This window comes from Pseudopodoces humilis, chromosome 5 (genome assembly GCF_049639895.1).
Source record: "Pseudopodoces humilis isolate 2021_Gansu_Grassland_sample_001 chromosome 5, ASM4963989v1, whole genome shotgun sequence".
In the NCBI taxonomy this organism is placed as follows: domain Eukaryota; kingdom Metazoa; phylum Chordata; class Aves; order Passeriformes; family Paridae; genus Pseudopodoces; species Pseudopodoces humilis.
In genome coordinates, this window is record NC_142204.1 from 58,053,141 (window position 1) to 58,073,689 (window position 20,549).

The 20,549-nt window shown below is 46.8% G+C and overlaps 1 protein-coding gene across 1 annotated transcript in view; it reads left to right on the plus strand.

Moving 5' to 3' along the window:
* The first annotated feature begins 4,122 nt into the window (after window positions 1–4,122).
* Window positions 4,123–20,549, plus strand: part of CELSR1 (cadherin EGF LAG seven-pass G-type receptor 1) — a 162,539-nt gene continuing 146,112 nt past the window's right edge. The window contains exon 1 of the mRNA XM_014248811.2: window positions 4,123–7,309. Within this exon, the coding sequence (XP_014104286.2) occupies window positions 4,123–7,309 (3,187 nt within the window). The remainder of the gene's footprint in view (window positions 7,310–20,549) is intronic.

Genomic DNA, 20,549 nt, shown 5'->3' on the forward strand with positions numbered 1-20,549 from the left:
GTTTATTTGAAATAACAGGTAATAAATAATGCCCCCCTCCAAAATCTAGAATTATTCACTTCTTATGTGTGGCACAAAACATCCAGTTTCTTTCCAGTTGCTGGAAAATTGTAAGGTTGTGGAATAAATTGTGGTTAAAGGCTGTTTTATTACTACCTGTTGTGGTTTCTTAGATTATTTTCTCAAAGCGTTATTTTAGCAGGAATAGATCACTGGAGCATTTGTGAAGTAAATAAACACAGTTATGAAAATGTGATACATGTATCAATTTATGTTAACACTAAGTATATAGAGATCTTGCACAAGATATAAGTTGTGTTGCATGGATGCCTAAATTGGAGGGTAAATTTTCTTCTTCCCCTAGGCAAGAGTTTAGAAGACAAAATCCCTGGCTTGGAGGGGTGGGGGAAACACTGCAGATTACTTTTTTTTGCAATGTATTTCATAAATCCAATGACAAAAAAAAACTTTTCACCACTCTTGTTCTTAAATAAAAAGAAAAAGTGAACTATTTTAACACAGCATTACTGAATGTGAAATTTTAAGTCTTAAGTCTTTCCTCTAAGTACTGGTGGGCTGAGATAAGAAAAGCTCCATTTCCTTCTATAAAACCACCTCTTCCACAGGGATGGATTTACACTGAATCACTTTATTTCCAGTGTTTAAAATACTATTGGATCTAGATGCAGGCAACGCCAGCTTTGCATGAGCCTTCCTCTGGGCTACAGTCCCAATTAAGGAATGATTCCTGATCTCTCCCCTGGTCTTGTAAACTTCATATTTTAGGAAAATCCCTTATAGTTTAACTACTTTTTTTTTTTCCATCTTTTTTTTTTTTTTTATTTCTCAGTTTTCTTTTAAATTCACTTTGGAAAGAAAATTGAAATATTTCACTCTTAGACAAGTTGAAATAGAGCTCTTTTTTTTTTTTCTTTTCTTTTCTTTTTTTTTTTTAGCTGTGAAATAAATATGTCATCAATTGGTACTAAGGAAACAAAGGGTCAAGGAAAACCTCACCCGCTTGCATTTTTCACAGACGTCACTCATCATGGTGTTGTCAGTGTGATTTCTTCTATAGGAAAAGGACAGCTTATATGAGAAAAAAAAGCTTAATGGGAAAATCTGCAAAATCAGACACAAAGAAAATATCTGGTTTTCTTTGAAGGATCAGCTAAATCACTGAAAACTTGCCAGCTAACACAAGCTAGACACGTACTTCTGTTTTTGCTCCTCACCTTGAGTTGCCTTTACCAAACCTTCTGCTTCACTGCTGCTTCTCTGACTCTTCTGGACCCACAGAAGCAGCAGCAGAAACAGATCCCCTCAGCCCTGACCTCTGATCTAACAGCGACCCCTGTCTCCATACAGAGAGATCTGGGAACAGGCATGAGTAATTTCATCACTGAAGAGTCATTTGAGTTGCCAGAGTGTTAAATAAATCATTCTTTTTGCTAGAGCAGTGAGTCAGTTGTAAAGACTGTATTCACCATTTTGGATTTGAAATCTATTTTAATGGCAAAATAATATGACAAATGGTGTCATGCATGCAAGGAACAGTAAGGATAGTACATTTAATTAAAAAATAGTGAAACATCAGATCATCAAGGAGAAATTGTCTGGAAATGGGAGGCACGTCATACAAATAGGGAAAAGATGGAGGATTTTGTTTAATCATACACAAAATTGGTTTATGCAGAAGATATTACAGGATCTTCTCAACTCACAGTTGCGCCTTATTGCAACAAAAAGAAAAAAGTTTAAATTGTCCCTTCTTACAAATTTATTTTATCTTGGACCTCATTTTTGAAGAGACAAGAAAATATATTATTTTATAACAAGAGGTTATTTTTCAAATTGTGGGCATTAAGCATAGCAGCAAGAAAATGTAGAGTGAAACAAGAAAAGTATGAACTTAAACTAAAGTTTCCTTATGCAAATCCCAAGTTAATATGGATTAACCTAGCTACCATGTGAGTTGCTTCATTTCTGGAGTGCAAAGCAGGTCACTGCATCCACTCAAACTCAACAAACAAATGGAAAGTTATATTTAATTTTTTTAACTTTCTTTTAATGACTGATCATTTTCATCAGAGGATATGCAAAGCCAAGTAAGTTTCCAAATTCCATTGTTAAAAATCCCTAACTGGGTAAAGTTGAATCAGCAAGACATTTTCCAAAAACACAATTTAAAAAGTTCTTTTTCCTCCTGACAGACCTGGCAATTATCCAGGTGGCTGGGATTCTTTTCTTCCTTCCCTCCTTCCCTCCTTCCCTCCTTCCCTCCCTCCCTCCCATGCATTTCAGGGAATGAAAGCCACTGAAAGAATCTGTTTTATTCAGTCTTCTTGTAAGTGCTGAAGAGCCTGAACCGACAGTGACAGATCGCACTGAAAGTTGCGTGCCAGATTCCACAAGCAGCAAAGTTTTGCAAAATCCCAGTCAGCAACCGTGGACTGCTCGTTGTTCACCATCCCATGTCTTCTTCCTACATAAAGATTTTGTATGAGGGATGTCTGTATATTAGCATCGGTCTTTGCCGCCAGCGGCAAACAGGGCGAGCTCCGCAGGCCGGGAGAGAAGGCAGGCAGGGTGAGAAGGCAGGCGGGATGAGAAGGCAGGCAGGATGGGAAGGCAGGCAGGATAAGGCAGGCGGGATGGGAAGGCAGGCGGGATGAGAAGGCAGGCGGGATGAGAAGGCAGGCGGGATGGGAAGGCAGGCGGGATGGGAAGGCAGGCGGGATGGGAAGGCAGGCGGGATGGGAAGGCAGGCGGGATGGGAAGGCAGGCGGGATGAGAAGGCAGGCGGGATGGGAAGGCGGGCGGGATGGGAAGGCAGGCGGGATGGGAAGGCAGGCGGGATGAGAAGGCAGGCGGGATGGGAAGGCAGGCGGGTCTCTCGCTCCCCGTGCCGCGGCCCCGAGCCGGGCGCACCTCCCCGCCGCCCCCACCAGGGGCCACTGCAGCCGCGGGGATGCGGCCGCAGCTCGGGCGCACCGCTCAGGCTGCCACATCGCGAAGGGAAAAGTAGCGCCACATAAAGTATTCAGCATAAAAAAATCGGTGAAACATTTTCATGCGGGGTTAGGCTTTGCTTCTTCCCACAGAAGTTTGCGCCCTGTCCATCATTATTTGCGATTGCCCCAAAGAAATCTTTTACTCAAGGCTCCAGATTCTGCCGGCTGCTTTGAGTGTTTCAGAGCAAGGCGTGAGCCCGGCAGCAGATCTTGCCCCGCTATACCCTTGGCCCCCTACATGATGCTCATTTTGCCCTGGAAAGTAGTATCACTTTATTCCCCCCCCCCCGGTTCCATAGAGAGAATTTAATAAAGTTCATTTAAATGAATTGCTGTTTAACTTTGCTCTGGACGACAGATCTGAGACGACAGGTGGCTGCTGCGCGGGGTAGCGGCCGAGAGTCTCCGTCCGCATGGGGCAGCGGAGCAGCCGCAGCGGGACCTGCTCCGAGCCCGCACGGCCCCGCCGGGCCGGGCAGCTCCCCCGGCCGCCGAGGGGCGCCGGGCGGCGGAGCCGGAGCCCCGCGGGGCTGAAGTCGGCCCGGCCCCCGCCGCCGCCGCCGCCCGGGAGGGGCCGGGCGGGGCCGGCAGGAAACCCCGCCCCGGGCAGCGCCCGCCGCGCTCCGCGCAGCCTGCGCTGCTCAGCGGAGCCGAGCCGAGCCGGGAGGCTGCAGCGGGACGGGACAGGACGGGACGGGACGGACGAGGCGCGGCGGCTCTGCCGTGTCGCGCAGCCACGCGGGACCGCGCCGCCCGTGGGCCGGCCCCGCCGCGGGGGGGGACCCCGGTATTTGATTTTCTTTTCTTTTTGGCGAAGAAGAGGAGCAGCAGGTTTATGCTAATCGCCCTCTGGGGAGCGGCGGCGGGAGGAGGAGAGGAGCCAATTTGAACTCACTTCAAAGTTTAAGGTGGAAAAGTTGGAGCTTTCCAGCCCGCTGGCCGCGGACCGGGACGGGGCGCGGGGCTCGGGGCCGGCGGTGCCCGGGAGGCGAGGGCGGTGGGGGGGGCGGGCCGGCAGCTGATGGATGCGGGCGGGCGGGCAGCCCGGCGGGTGGATGGATTGTGCAGCAGCCCGCTGCCCGGCCCCGCTGCCCGCTGAGCTCCGGAGATGCCGCGGCTGCTGTCCGCCGCCGCCTGCGTGTCCTGGGCCGCGCTGCTCTGCGCCCTGGCGTCGGCGGGGGGCGGGGACCCGCGGCCGCCCCGCGCCGCCCCGCTCCTCCACCTGCCCGCGGGGCGCCCCGCCGCTGCCGCTGCCGCCGAGCCGCCGGCGCGGCCGCCCGCCGGGCGCCTGAGGGCTGCGGGGACCGCGCCGCGCCGCGCTCCCCCCCCCGGGCCCCCCGGGCCCCGTGGCGGCGGCCCCTGCCCGCGGCGCTCCCGGCCCCCGGCGGCCGCCGAGCCCCGCGGAGCCGCCGCCGGCTGCGCCCAGCCGCCGGGCAGGGAGGGCGGCGGGCGGCGAGGAGCGCGGCGGGCGCGGAGCCTCAACAACCCCCCGCAGTTTCAGCTGCCCAGCTACCAGGTCTCCATCCCCGAGAACGAACCGGCCGGCACGGCGGTCATCGTGCTGCGGGCCCAGGACCCTGACGAGGGTGAAGCCGGCCGGCTGGCATACTCCATGGAGGCGCTCTTCGACGAGCGCTCCAACGACTACTTCACCATCGACGCCGAGACGGGCAGTGTGGTCACTGCCCGCAGCCTTGACCGGGAGACGAAGGACACCCACGTGCTGAAGGTTACCGCCTCCGACCATGGTTCCCCACGCCGCCGCTCGGCCACCACCTATCTGACGGTGACTGTGAGTGACACCAACGACCACGAGCCAGTGTTTGAGCAGCCCGAGTACCGGGAGAGCATCCGGGAGAACCTGGAGGTGGGTTATGAGGTGCTGACCATCCGTGCCACTGATGGTGATGCCCCAGCCAATGCCAACATGCTTTACCGCCTGCTGGAGCCAGGAGCTGGTGATGGAGTCTTTGAGATTGACCCGCGTTCCGGGGTTGTGAGGACCCGAGCCTCGGTGGACCGTGAGGAGGTCTCTGAGTATCACCTGGTAGTGGAAGCCAATGACCAGGGCAAGGATCCAGGACCACGCAGTGCCACGGCTATGGTGCACATCACTGTAGAGGATGAGAATGACAACTACCCTCAGTTCAGTGAGAAGCGCTACCTGGTTCAGGTGCCAGAGGATGCCCCAGTGAACAGCCAGATACTGCAGGTACAGGCCACAGATCGAGACCGGGGCAGCAATGCCCAGGTGCACTACAGCATTGTGAGTGGCAACCTGAAAGGCCAGTTCTACATTCACTCTTTCTCTGGCGCCATCGACCTCATCAACCCTCTGGATTATGAGACTATTCGGGAGTATACACTCCGGATCAAAGCCCAGGATGGGGGCAGACCTCCTTTGATCAACTCCAGTGGTATGGTGTCGGTGCAGGTTGTAGACGTGAATGACAATGCCCCCATCTTTGTGAGCACTCCTTTCCAGGCCACGGTGCTGGAGAATGTTCCTCTGGGCTACTCAGTGCTGCACATCCAGGCTGTGGATGCTGACTCTGGAGAGAATGCCCGCCTGGAGTACAAACTCATAGAGATGGCACCGTCCACTGGGAGTGCCCCTGCAGCAGGTGACTCTGGATTCCCTTTTCAAATCAACAACAGCACAGGGTGGATCACTGTGGCTGCAGAGCTGGACCGAGAGACTGTGGAAAACTATCACTTTGGGGTGGAGGCCAGGGACCATGGTGTGCCGGTCATGACCTCCTCAGCCAGCGTGTCCATCACTGTCCTGGATGTGAACGACAACAACCCCACCTTCACAGAGAAGGTGTATCACCTCAGACTGAATGAGGATGCAGCTGTGGGCAGCAGTGTCCTGACCCTGACAGCAGTGGACAGGGACGTTAACAGTGTTGTGACTTACCAGATTACCAGTGGCAACACCAGGAACCGTTTTGCTATCACCAGTCAGAGTGGAGGAGGGCTGATCACACTGGCCTTGCCCCTGGATTACAAGCAAGAAAGACAGTATGTGCTCACAGTCACTGCCTCTGATGGCACTCGCTTTGACACCGTCCAGGTCTTCATCAATGTCACAGATGCCAACACACACCGCCCAGTCTTCCAGAGCTCCCACTACACAGTGAGCGTCAGTGAGGACAAGCCCATTGGCACCTCTATTGTCACCATCAGTGCCACTGATGAAGACACGGGGGAGAACGCGAGAATCACTTATATTTTGGACGATAATATCCCCCAGTTCCGCATTGACCCTGATACAGGCACCATCACCACCTTGATGGAGCTGGACTATGAGGACCAGGCCTCCTACACATTGGCCATTACAGCCCATGACAATGGTATCCCCCAGAAATCAGACACGACGTATGTTGAGATTCTCATCCTGGATGCCAATGACAATGCACCGCGCTTCCTGCGCGACCGCTACCAGGGATCGGTTTTTGAGGATGTGCCACTCTCCACCAGCGTTCTGCAGCTGTCTGCCACTGACCGTGACTCAGGCCTCAATGGCCGTCTCCTCTACACATTCCAAGGTGGTGACGATGGAGATGGAGACTTCTACATTGAACCTACTTCTGGAGTGATACGCACACTGCGCAAGCTGGACCGCGAGAACGTGGCTGTCTACAGCTTGCGGGCCTTTGCCGTGGACAGGGGCAGCCCACCACTGAAAGCCTCTGTGGACATCCAGGTGACTGTGCTGGACATTAATGATAACCCCCCTGTCTTTGAGAAGGATGAATTTGATATCTTTGTGGAGGAGAACAGCCCCGTGGGCTCTATTGTGGCACGAATCAGTGCAGCCGATCCCGACGAGGGGACCAATGCACAGATCATGTACCAGATTGTAGAGGGGAACATCCCTGAGGTCTTCCAACTAGACTTGCTCAATGGAGACCTCACAGCCCTAATGGACCTGGATTATGAGAGCCGGACAGAGTACGTTATTGTGGTGCAGGCCACTTCAGCCCCTCTTGTGAGCCGAGCAACTGTGCACATCCGCCTCCTGGACCAGAATGACAATCCACCCGTGCTGCAGGACTTCCAGATCCTCTTCAATAACTACGTGACCAACAAGTCCAACAGCTTTCCCTCTGGCGTGATTGGCAAGATCCCGGCTCATGATCCCGATGTGTCTGATAGCCTGGCCTATACTTTTGTCCAAGGCAATGAGTTAAACTTGCTCCTTTTGGACTCTGCCACTGGGGAACTCAAACTCAGTCGTGATCTGGACAACAACAGACCCCTGGAAGCCCTTATGAAAGTGTCAGTCTCAGGTAAGCAAGTATTTGCGTGATTTTGTTTGTCAGACCTGTATAGGGGCATGCACAGAGATAACACATTTGCAGTTTAGAGTGTAGCTGTTGGTTTCCTGAAGCAGCAATTTATCTGTGAAATTTTTGGAGAGGAACCACAAAAATGTATCAAGCCTATGTGCTGTGGATTGAAGTGGTGCTTTGAAGTTATTTAGTAAACGTGGATCATAAGGATAAATAAATATGAGTGTGCATGGAAGGGAGCATACTCCCTCAGCTGGTGGTACCTTGGCAGGTTTTCTGATGTGGTTCCATGAAGGTAGTAAATGATGTAACTTGCAGCGATGTAGGGAATGCATGTGTATCTGTATTGCTGTCTCTGCTCTTTATTCATTTTTCTCTAAAAAACAAAGTTGAGATTTGATATCTCTTGCTTTTTCAGCAACAAAACAAGTTTACTCCCTTCTGTGTACCCGGAAGTTTGGCTGGTAGTTCCTCAGACCTCAGCCCAGAGCTGGTGTGGCCCAGATGGATGTGTTTGCATTTCTGACCTGCACTCCTGTGGGAAATGGCAGCTCTGAAAGCAAAGAGTTCTGGCTGTGTGATAGCTGTGTAACATGGCTAATGGCACTGGAGTTGCTTTAGTGGTACTAGGGGCAGATACTGGCCAAATGCAGCCCCCAAACCAGGGCTGTTATGGGGAGGGAGAGAAAAAGAGAGGACCTTTACTTACCGTGCCATTAACTTCATTGGAGAACTTGGGTCTCTCAGTGTGTATGAAGACTGTTCCATATTGTCCAAGATGTACCTTTATTTGAGCACAAACAGGCTCTTAGGATATTATTCTTCTTCTGCTCAGCTGCTTGTTTATCATGGAATTACTTTTTATGCCTCTGATTGTGACATCAATCATCCAATGAGTAATTTCCTCTTCAGGTGCCACTCTATAAAGTTTACTGTGGACCTGATCCCATATTTCTGTTGACTTTCAAAGGTTTAGCCAAATACTTTCCTTGCTGTCTTTCTCTGCAAACTAATACTAAGATTTGTGTTGTTTTTGTAAAAAAGAAAAAAGCCCAAAGTACTAGGGGAGATTATTAGAAAAATAGTAATCAAACTGTGCAGTAGTTTGATTACTAATCAAATCCCAGCAGCAGTTGTTTTGCTGTAAAAATGTCCGCGGTGTGCATCAAGGCCTCGGAAAAGTGAGCCGCGCTTTTCATTGTTTGCAGGCTTGAGATCCTTTTTGCTTCAGAAAAATGAAAGAGGCATTAACTGAGCTGACTGATTTTGCTGCAGTGTATCTCCTCAAAAGCCACTCGTGGTTCTTCCAAAATGTTGGGGTGCAGCTCATGTAGTAAGGTAAATGTTGTTTCCATGTCCTGTGAGAACTAGCGGGAGAAACAGACAGTAGGCTTGTGACCTTAAAGAAAAACATTTGGATTAAGGTGCAGATGATTGCATGGGCACTGTCTGTTTGAACCAGTAGCTCTTTATCTGGTAGCAGAAGATAAGCGCTCATCTCGGAGGACAAAGCTTGGAAAAGTTGTTAGACCAGCTAAAGTGTGTGTTCAGTGCTGAAGAATAGTTGACGTGAAGGATTCCTTTCTCAGTATGATTTACACGGTTTAAGTGGGTGAAGTCTCAGGTAGGACTGAAGACCTGTTTTCTTATGCAGGCAATTGATTACTCCTGCATCATTTTCATGTTTTGTGAAGGTGTGAACTTTGAAGCTGTGCTGTGATGTTCATCAAAATGGACTGTCTGCTGCGTGTCTTGAGATACTTGAAATGTTAACGTTTTTTATGGCTAGGACTTTAAGATAATTTTATCAAACACAACTACATTTGACATTTATTTGGAGAAGTTCACTGTGTGGAAATTGGAAGGGCAGTTTGTCGTTGTGTGATTAGTCCATGAAGGTCTCACCTGCGTGATTTCTCTGATTTATCTGATGCAGTTCAAAAACGAAAAGAGACAGAAGAAGCTCAGACAGAAGTACTCCACAGGGTTATCTCTAAGTATTGTGTAACACCTGCAAATCATCTGCTGAAATGACCTGCCAGTTAACCGAAAAAAATGTGTCTATGGAGTAGCCATTAACCTCTCAACCCAGACAAACACAAAGTCCTCCGCTACTCACAGCTGCTCTTAGGTCAGGGAAGGACTGGAACTCTTTATGAACTTGGGGAATTTGATCTCTGTATGAGTCGGAAATAACAGTGGTGCTATAAAAATCTTATTTCTATCTAGCGATGTGCTGCGCTGCAGAGGCATGTGAATGTGTGCAGTGCTAGCGAGGAGCCCTGCTACTCCTCTGAGTTACTTTGAGACACTGATACGTGGCTAAACGCAGCACTCTTTCATTTGACTTGGGGATTATTCAAATAAGCGTGATAATTTTTGCCTTCCGCTTATAAACAAAATTTAAGAATCATGAAGACCAAGCAAATGGAGCTAATAGGCTTCATAAAGCTGTCAGAAGTTGCATGTCAGCATTGTTAGAAGCTCTGTGGGGTGGTGAGCAGCTGGGGCAGGCTCTGCCCTTGCCTGGGTGCTGGGGTACCTGTGGGCTAGCCCCCAGAGCCAGCCAGGAGCCGACCCAGGCGCAGGAGGGAGGAGTGTGGGTGTGTGGATATTAGCATTTTGCTTTGGATTGGGAAGGAGCTTTTGAAGTCTGTCTCTTTTGAAGTGAATGTCTCTGGGTGCCCCTCTGCCTGTGCCTGTTGTACAGAGCGTCAGAGTGAACAAACTGGGTTCCTTTTGCATGCAGCTGTTCCAGAAGTGCTCCAGGGGTCCCTTAAAAGGGTGCATTCTCCTTTTTCTAGTGTACCTTCAAAATTCTCCTGCAGAAAGAGAGTACTTTGGCCTTATATTCCCATGTCTGCACATTGTGTTGTTTTAACAACTGGGGTGGAATCTGGACTCTGCTGAAATCCTGCCCCTACTTTCCAGAAAGGGCAGGATTTTACTGTGACCTTCTAAAACAGGTGGTCAAGAGTCAATCAGTCTGTGATTTCTTAGTGTTACTAATAAATGCATGGCTTAAATTGAAAGGATGGTTGAATATGATTACTTTTTGTCCACAGTGATGTTCATGATAGTGTTAAATTGGGATTTATTTGGTCAAAAAATGGGTTAAACCTTGCTGAAGTCACATTGCGCTTGCTTGCTAAACATTATATTGCTGTTCCTGCTGGGGCAGCTCGCTGGGGCGGGGGGGAAGGCTGGTGTGAGCATCAGCTTTGCATAAATGTTACACAAGTTTGCCTGGGTATCACATTGCAAACACTGCTGGCACCTGCTTGGCTGTGTTGCCACAAGTAGTCCCACTTATCATCAAGGACAGCTCGGTGGGATACAATAGATGTGTGTGCAAACTCCTCTGGGAACCCAGCCTAAATCAGCAGTGCGGACAAAGCCCAAACTGCCTGGATGCTACAGCTTTTGAGTGGTCCAGATAAATGTGAAATATTATGCAACATACAATATACAGTTCTGGGAAGGCGTTGCACCTCAGGCAGTGAGGGATAGGCACCCAAGCATTTTTGAGGAATGAGCACTTTTGAGCATTTTGTGCAAGCTCAATTATCGCGTTTTGCATTTCTTTAGCTTTAAATATCCAGTGGCATTCTATCAGCGAATAGAAATTAACATAGAGCTTGTGTTACAATCACCTTTGGGAATTTTTACTTAGAGCTTGGTAAAGAATCTTCATTATTATTGTAATTTAAAAGTCATTATTGCTAATGATCCTGAATTTCCAGGTTTGTGCCTTTTCCATACAAATATAGATGATGCAATACTTTGATGCCAACCTTCTGAGAAAGGTGAGGCCACAGCTGTGCCTGAGATACAAAGTACAGGGGATTACTTGTGTGTGACAAGATTTGAGATTAAAGGAAAACAGGAAATTCTATGGAAAAGGTATCCTTATGTGTACAGGGACACCTCTGGGCACAGAGGATGAGCATGGCATGGCCTGTCAGGCTGTGTGCTGGACACTGGGGCAGTGCCAGGGTGCAGCCCAGCCTCATGTCCCCACCTTTGGGCAGCAGGGCAGGTGGGGCCTTGTGAGCTCTGGGGGCTGGTCCACAGGGCAGCTGCTGCTGGCTGCCACCAAGGATGTGCTTCCAGGGACAGCAAGGGACACCTAGCACCCAAACTGCTCTTCCTTCCAGGGAAACATTCCTACAGGCAGCTGGTGTAGGGATCCCTGTGAGCTACACAACTGGGAGATGATGGGAATGGATGGGTGGAGAGTTCTCCCCTTGGAGCAGGAGAGGAGCCTGTTGTGTGGCTGCAAGGCTTGTGCAGGCGGGTGTCCCAGGGACCTTGGGCTCTTGCTCTTCCCTCGTGCATCCCGCTGCAGAGCGCTGCCGAGGCCCGGGAGGCAGTGGTGAGGGACCCATTTAGAAAGAAGGCATACCACAGGCTGCAGGATTGTATCCCCAGTCATTGTGTGGTGTGTTTGGTGGGACTGAAGGATAATTGGTAATAGCTAGTAGTGGTGACTTTGGACATTTACATTAATTTTCCTAAAAATCAAATCAAGAACAGTTACCATAAATTAAAGTTAGAGTAGTTCCTGGATCTGCTGTGGCTACCTGTATCCTTTATTGCATCCATATAGGTTCCATATTCTAATTCATGCTACAGCAAGATGCATTGTACATATGTGTCCCTCCAGCCTGCTCTGTGACTCTCCATTTTCAGCTGTATGATGTGTTCCAGCTGACAAAAAGCCGTGGTTGCCTTGTTGCTTCCCTACAGGCTTCCTTCCACTTCATGCCTGGATTTCACAGGAGTGGTGTGTTTTTGTCTCAAAAGACAGGAAAACATCTATGGCAATGAGGGGAAATTATTTAGTGGGAGTCTGACTGACAAAGTAACTTTTTACTGAGGTAAAAAGTATCTTTTGTCTTCAATAAATAAAATGTTGATACTTTGTTTGGCAATTTCTGGGAAAGAGAGAAGCTAAAGTAACAAGGAGAAAGTGTAAGAAGAAGGAGAATGGAGATATGACATTGAGAAGGATCTAATAAGCTTTACTTGATAATTCCTTATGGGAAAGAAATTAAATGTAGAGAAGATTGGTGGTGGGATTACCTTGAAAACTTTTTTCCTCTCATTTTCACATTGTTTGCAAATGAGGAGATAGTTGTCATAAGCAATTTTAAAAATTGGATTAGTAATTGGTTTATATTTTTTGATTACTTTTTAAGCCTCAGGGTATATTAATGAATTGGTTTCCTTGGTGTATTCTCTTGTGATTTCCTTCCATCTCAGACATCACTGAAGTATTCTTCCTTCTGACTTGCACTCATGAGTTCAGAAGAATCCTCTCTTATGTTTTTCTGGTTAGGTATTTCAGAATTGTTTTAGGTTGGGATTGCAGAACCTGCTGCAAACTGCAAAATACAGAATAAACATTGAATTGTTGTCCAAGTAATGGCAAGAGAACTCTTTGTTTAGAATACAGGAACAGTTTTCTAAGTTTTGATGTTAGCATGATAGTAAACTTGCAGTAGAGGTAGTGGTGGGGAAAGTAGGTGATGTGAAGCAGTGGGATTTTATACTTCATTATCTCCAACATCCCAAGCGTTACCTGAGGAAGTGTCTGGCTGCTGATAAAGCCTATCATTTTACATCTACTCACTGAATGGTCCGTTTTCCTTCAGTGCGTATACTTAATACCTTGGAACTCCCATCCATTGCTGACTCTTGTCTTGGAACTAAATAAGTTTTCTCAGACTTCCCATGCCTGAGAAACATAATGTGAGGTTTTAAAGTACAGCGTTAGGTGAAGTAGGTAGTGTGCTCACTGCTCTTCTATAGGGTGATTGAGAGACCCTTAGCAGACACTTGGCTAGGAAGCCAGACATCCTCACATTTCAACCAGTCTGGTCAGAGCATCTTGATCAGAGCATCTTGGCATCCTGGTATTGCCCAGCATCTTCACGGAGGGTTTGAGGTGTTGCATTTGTGATCGGCCTCCTCCTCCTCAGAGTGTGCAGCAGGTCTGTCAGACACCCCTGCTCCTGACAAGTTGTCTCCAGTCTTTGGACTGGCTGGGTGCTCAGAATTCGTGGGTCAAGGGGCATGTGACAGCATGCCACACCTATGATGGTGATTCCAGTTCAGCCAAACGTGTAGCTGCTGCATACATTGGCATAGCTGAGCTCACATACATCTGGTTATGTTGGGTACAGCAATTGTTGGGCACAGGTTCGACTTGCAGTTTCACTGGGCCCCTCAATTCCCTTGTGGGTCAGGTGAGACTGATACGAAAACCCCAGGAACATGACTGCTCTGAAAGCTGGAGAAGGAAACAACTAAATGTGAAGCAGAAACCTCTTTAAACCTTTTCAATATTTAGCAGTGTAGGCAACCCTAGCAGTAATGCTCATGCATGGAGGATGAGTAAGGGAAGCATCAAATGTTAAGACACAAGATCTATGCTCTCCATTCCTTCACCCTCTCTTTCCTAAGCCCTCAGGGTTTTGAGAGTCAGTTGGTGAGGACAAGCTCTCTATGTTTGAGTACTTGAGATAACAACACAACTTATCTGCTTACCTCAGTATTGCCTAAGTTACAGAGTTTGGGCAACTCTCTCTTTTGGCTTCCTTTGGCCTACTGACTTGCATTTCCAAAAATATCTATGGAAAGTATTTAGGAAATGTAGGAGGGTTGAAGAGAAGAGTTTAAGATACTCAGATCAGATCTAATGACAATCTTTGGCAATCTTCAGTGTTACAGTTTGTCCTCATTTCAGTGGGAATTATGATGTTTTTAGACATTATAATATTCCTAACTACTCTGACATCCACTTTGCTATTCAAGAAACCAATCTGGTAGTACTGTGTTTTCTGAGCGATAGGCTTTTTTGTTGCCAGCTCCTTTTTTAAGACTAATTGGACAAAAGTTGCATAAATAAAAGTACAGAACAAGTAGACAAGGAGTTCAGTTCTTCAAAGATTTATTCACAGTGGTTGTCCACTTGAAACAAAGAACATCTGAGATCTAATTAAATTCAGTTTTGCCACTTTGTATTTCTGTGACAAGTGACAGTATTATTATTCCCCCTGCAATGGAGCTCTTTTTCCAGTGCTGAAAAACACTGAGCTATTTATAGAAGTAATAAAATTTTCCAAAAGGGGAAGGATGTAATCTTTATAAAAAACTTTGAAATCTGTTGAGATTTGCCTAATGCTTTTTTTTTTTTATATATAATTCTTAAGACTGCTTGAGAATGAATTGCAATGTGTTGATCTTGTTGGATTAAAAACAGCACTATCAAAGGTACAGCTTTTATGGTCAGATCTCTATCTGGTACCATCCTCTATATCTCTTCAAATGCCTCAAATGCAGATTGCAGCCATGACTGGTTGATAAGCAGGAGGGCTGTTGAGTGGCAATGTCCATCTCACCTTACTGATTAAAGAGGAAACATAAATGACTGACTTGGGCTGATTGCATTTTTGTTAGGTGGCTAAAGTTCAGTGGGATGAACCCACCCTGAATGTATGTGCCAGAAAGGAAGGGTTTGTTTTCTTTTGGAATGATGATTGTACTTATTTCTGTTACAGCAAACTACCTGTAGTAACAGGCTTAGCAGACTAGATAGAAAAGATGGGGGAGGCTGTAATTTACAAAGAGGAAAATGTTTTGCCATGAATAATGTTGGGATATACTTTAAATATTGTCAAGGGTTTGAGTGAATGAAGGGGGAAAGTACAGTTTTATGGGGATTTGGCATTCAACAAAGAAAGAAAATTTTAAAATACTTCAGAAAGATGATCTTCGCACTTGAAGAAAAACACTCAAACAGAAAAGTAGGATTTGCTGGAGAGAAAGGAAAACTGTTGGACTTTGTTTCAACAAGTCGTTAATGCTGCTAAGCTGTAACCACCTTCATATTTATTCCAGTGTTTACCCTTGCCAAGCACAAAAGAAGCAAATAAATGGAACAGCAAACCTGTAATAAATCCTCAGGGGACCACATGATAATCGTAGACATGTTATGTTTATCACATAGAAAGGAAAGTAATCTGTTTTCAACACCATTGCCTGACACGTGATAGATGCTACATTCCATCAGGTCCCCAGCGCTTTTGGAAATGACACGTATGGTCAAAATATTTCAGTGCTTTTTAAAGGAGGCAAAAGAAAAATCCCTCATTAACAACTGCTGTCAACATGACATCTCCTGCCTGCCGTGGAGTCTTTGGGCTAGGCCCAGTTTCAGGAAGAAAGGTTCTGGACCCCACCAAAAGGGGCAAAGTAAGGACTATGTTATTAGATTTGAGTTTCCAAGGTGTGATGGCCAGCACCTAGCAGTCTGTCAAATCCCAAGGGGCTGTTAGGTTTGGAAGCCAATATAGTCAAGGTGTATCTCTGTAGCTGCCGTGCCACCAGAGCACACATCATGGGCACAAAGATCTGCTGGATTGGTTGGGTTTGCTCTTTCCTTTCACTAGCCACAGATCAGACTCCTTGATCCTATTCAAAACTGATATTAGCAAGACACTGAGCTTATTGCTTTGAATTCCTGTCATAGCACTTTTGAACTTTCCAGGAACTGGCTCAGCCTCATTTATTTGTGTGCTTGCAGTGGTGTTCGTGCTGGCTGTGTTTCTAAAGGAGACCCTTGAACATCCAAGCTGTGATTTTTAGTTTTAAAAATATTTTGGCTGTGTGCATTTAGTTTAAGTCGTGTAAAAGCTGTCCCATACCAGTGCATTTCTTGTTTCAGCAGCCTCCAGACACTGCAGGCACCACTCAGCATGACTAGGGAGAGGCATTTGGCACCTTTCACCTTAGGCCTAGTAAGAGTACTTGGATCTAACCAGCAAGTGCTACAGCATTTCACTTGTAGCTGCCTGTTCCCTGCAGCCCTATTCTGTTTTAAGCAGTTTAGTGTCCTATAAAGTGGCAATACTTGAAATACCATCCCACTACAGCTTGGGCACTTCACTCAGCATAGCGATCAGGACACTCAGCGAGGCCAGAGATGGGCTGGGCTCCAGCCCTTGATCTAAGAGCTCTCACTGTGCTATACATTAAAGAGGAGCCGAAGAAGGTTCAGAAGCTGTTGTGGGACTCACATTTCCCATCTCCTTGGTAAGTGCCATAAGCCACAGGATCACACTCACTTGTGGAGGGTGCAGGAGAGGCAGCTTTCTGGCTCATGTGCATGGGCACCTCTGCTTCAGCAGCAGTGTGGGCAGTCTGGCTTTTACCCTCAGCCACTGGATGCTGTTTAGGCCATAACAAAAGTGGGATCATGAGACATTCAGGCCATGTCAGGACTAGGTCACTTCTGGTTGTAAGCAGGAACTGAATTCTTCTCACCTGGGAACTTAATGGCAAAATAAACAAGAACTCTGGGATTTTCCATGGAGTACTTTCCTGTTAGTCAGAGATGATTTGTTTGCCTCCTGGCTTTAACTATTTGTAACTGTATTCTGATTTTATGTGGAGCTGCCCCCAGATGGGCTAAAGGGTCGGTTATGGAAGAATTCATGGGCTCAGACTTAAATTAGGCTGCTAAGTATTCAGCTGCTAAATACCCAACCCATCTTCACCTACTGTTTAATCATCTTTCTCACTGCAGTTTGCCATGATGATAGACTTGCTAGTAATTATCGACGTGTTGCTGCTTGTCGCTTGGATGCAGTGGCTTTTCCCGCAGTGTGCTCGCTGATGCTGTAGACAGCCAACGCTGCCCTACACATGTGGTAAAGGTCTCTTGGCAGCAACGACTGGGTTGAACTATCCTGTTGGCTGACTCAGTTCCCCTTCTCACGGGGTGTATTTCTGATGTTGGCCTCCTCTTACTGACAAAGTGTAATTTAGTGATGTGTGCTCTGCACGATGAGCTCTCCATCTGGCAGATAATTGCCTGCTAGTTTAAATCCCATCTTAACTTCAGTTTCTCAAGCTCATGAACCTGCTGATGCCTTCTGGTTAGTTTTGCAGGGTGTTTGCAAAAGGATTTGGTACAAGTTAGAGTGATGTGTGTACATTTCTTTGAGGTTTTTTTATCAATATTTAAGACAGATTAATTTTTAGGTCCTACTTACCAAGCTACCTGACATTATTCTGCATTGAGTTTGGCAGTCTGACACCTGGGTTTGTAGACAAAGCTGCTGACAGCAGGCACTGGTTGTTTGCACTGGTTATGCAGAGTAGGAACCCTGAGTGTATTCTGGGACCTGGTAGATGCTGAAAGCTTGTTACACAGTATATGCTGGTGTTCCTCTTTCATTCCTCCGTATTTTTTTCTCCTTTCTCCCTTTGCACTCACTGGATCTGTTTGCCCTATTCTGCTGTGCAGCAAGGTGTTGCATCTCTGGAGTTTGCTTGCTGCAAGTTTGTACAGGGCCATGCAGAGCAGAGACCTTGTTGGGCTGCTTTTGTAATACCTGCTGTAAATAATGAGGATAACCAGCAGGCTGAGTGACTGCTCTGTGAGATAACACAGCAGTGCTGGGGATGTCCTGGGCCCACGGTGTCTGCAGCAGGCACAGGGCTTGCTGATGGTGTGGCAGCCTCCTTCCTTTGTCACCGCCTTCCCTCTTGCATTTGGGGAGGCAGGGCAGATTTCTCATCCACTCTGCAGCCTCTTCTGACCCCTGTGCTGTCACTTAGGTGGGTATGCTGGTGCAGGGTGAGGGGCAGAGTCCATCCCTTCCTGGGATGTCCCCTGAGATGTGCCTAGTGAAGCAGTGCATTGCCCATGCAGCCCGTGCACTTCCACTGGCAGTTCTGGGGTTGAGACTTCAGCGGTCACAGCTGCTGGTTGCAGCTTCCAGAGGTTTTGCAGGCACAATCCTTTACCTTCTCCTTGTGCAGAGCCCTGGGAGCCACAGCATAAGGTGTTGACAGTCCCACAGAGGTCACCAGCTCAAGCAGTCACGGGACATCTGTGTGCAGCTCCAGGTTGCAGGGCATGCTGCACACTGAGTGTCAGTGCTTGCTGTCTTTGCAGTCTGTGGGAGCAACACGTGTGTGGGCCAGTCTGGGTATTGATGTTGACTATTTTTTTCCTATCCCTTGTGAAAAGGTGCAGTTGCATTTATTGACTTGCACTTTTGTGCCTCAGCTACCCTATGGCTCAGCTAATAACAGTGTCTGGCACTTTATGCAGCTTTAAGAGGCTTTAAACTAAGAAATTCCTATTTACTACTAACAGCATTGATGGACATGACTGATTAATGGCAATAAACTCAGGTGAGAACTGAGAGACAAGGACATTTTTTCTGTTCTGTGCAGTGAACATGCTTGTTTTGTATGACTGAGTTTTACGAACTTTTGTACGATCTGCTCTTAAAATAAGTCCTTTGCCAAGTGGTGGGGATTTCTTAAGATGAGATGACTGATTCACTCCTTTATCTCAGCCAACCTGCATCAGACTGGGCTGAAGCTGAGATGCTGAGATGATCAGATAAAATTCTTCACACCACTTCTGGCAGTTAAGTATCCATCCCTTTTTTTCCCCTGGGGCAAGTCCTCCAGGAGGGTTTCTCCTGCTCTGAGGTTGTGTCAGTGACTCCCTGGGTTTTTGCTCTGAATCTCTTTGATCAGTCTGTAGCTGTTAAAAGATTCCATTGCTCTTTTCAAGGCCTAAAGGGAAAGTAAAGTGACAAGTTTTGATGGCCAGTTTGAAAGCTTTCTCAGACTGGAAAGCATCCCATGGGGCAATCAACTTTACTCACACTCTACACATCCAATACTGGTCATATAGGATGGCTTAGTGCTGCATAAAATTTGGATGTTGTGTGTTTTCAGGTATTTCAATGAATTATATAAGTGACTAATGATAAGAAAACCCTAATTAAATTTTGTTCCTGTGATGAAACTGAATTTTAGAAAAATCAGGCTGAGATTTCAGCAGTTGTGAAATTCCCAGTGTTGTTCTTTGCACTGTAGAGCCTTTGTGTTTACTGCTGTAGTCATATTACATGACATTGCCTAATACCCAGCAAGGCGTATTCTTGGCTCATTCAGCAGGTAAGATTCCCTGAGGGTCACTGAATCTGTCCATGCACTCAAGAGAGAGCTCAGTCTGGTGATTTCACAGCCATGTATTTGCATTTCCAGTGCTTTTTTTCTTTTTGCCGTACTTCTCCCTTTTATTCTACCATGATTATCAAAACCAAGGCTCTGACTGGCTTTGTGACCTGTGTCATCCCTTCCTGCATCCCACTTGTGTCAGTCAGAAGGCAATTAGCTGTTGGTCTATCCTGGGGATGGGTTTTCACTGTTGAACCCCAGTTCCATCCTCATGATGCAGTGGGAGGGGCCCACGGGTGTAGGAGATGGTCAGGTCATGGGGTGGGATATTGAACTTGCACCTGAGAGCTGGTCCTCTAGCAAATGAGAAGCTGACCCATTAGAACTTCAGGGTAGTATAATCCCTTTTGGAAAGCACAGTAGTTAATAATCCAGCACTTAGAAAGCACCACTGTTTCTGTTCCTTATTAGACATCTTGATTATTTTATTTTCTGTTTCTGTTCTTAGGTATTTTGTAGCGTTTAATTTTCTCTATGATAGTTTATGAGTCACAGAATCTCTTGGAACAGGTTAGCTTCCATGTGATGGCATTTCAGCCCCCCTTGCATTTCCTTTGGTTCAATCATGTGTTGCTGCTTGTTTGGAGGAAATGCTGCTGCTTCTCTGAAGAAATTAATATATTGTTACCTGGGTGTGATATGCCAGGGTCAAAACGCCCTCTTTTTTGGAGATGGGCCCTCCATCAACTTACATAGTACTTAAGGTGCTTGTCAAATACTGGGACGGAAAATTACTAAATTTTCTGAAATTACACTGTTTGGGTGACTTAATTTTCTTGCCTGCCCACTGTCTGTGTATTTAAGTTGTTTTGGATATGTGGAAGCATCAGACCACCAGAAAAAATGCAGTGGTACACGGGATTTCCACCATAGGGACTTAGTAAGTGAGATGGGCTTATTATATAAAATGAAGTATTACATGCTGTTGTACAAGGCACTGCAAATATCTCATCTCGGTCCAATTCTGACTGTTGCTAGTCAAGGAAAGTTAATATTTATTGTAAAGAGGAAAAATTGGGGAACAGAGAATTTGTTTTACCTGAGTTGTCCTTTATGGTAGAATATTGCATCCTTCTTATTGCAAAATAAAAGAAGACTGTGACTGCTACCTACATCCCTGAAGTACAGGAGCAGGGCAGTTTAAAGAAAAAACTGTGTGAGTGAACATAATAAATTTAAGGTG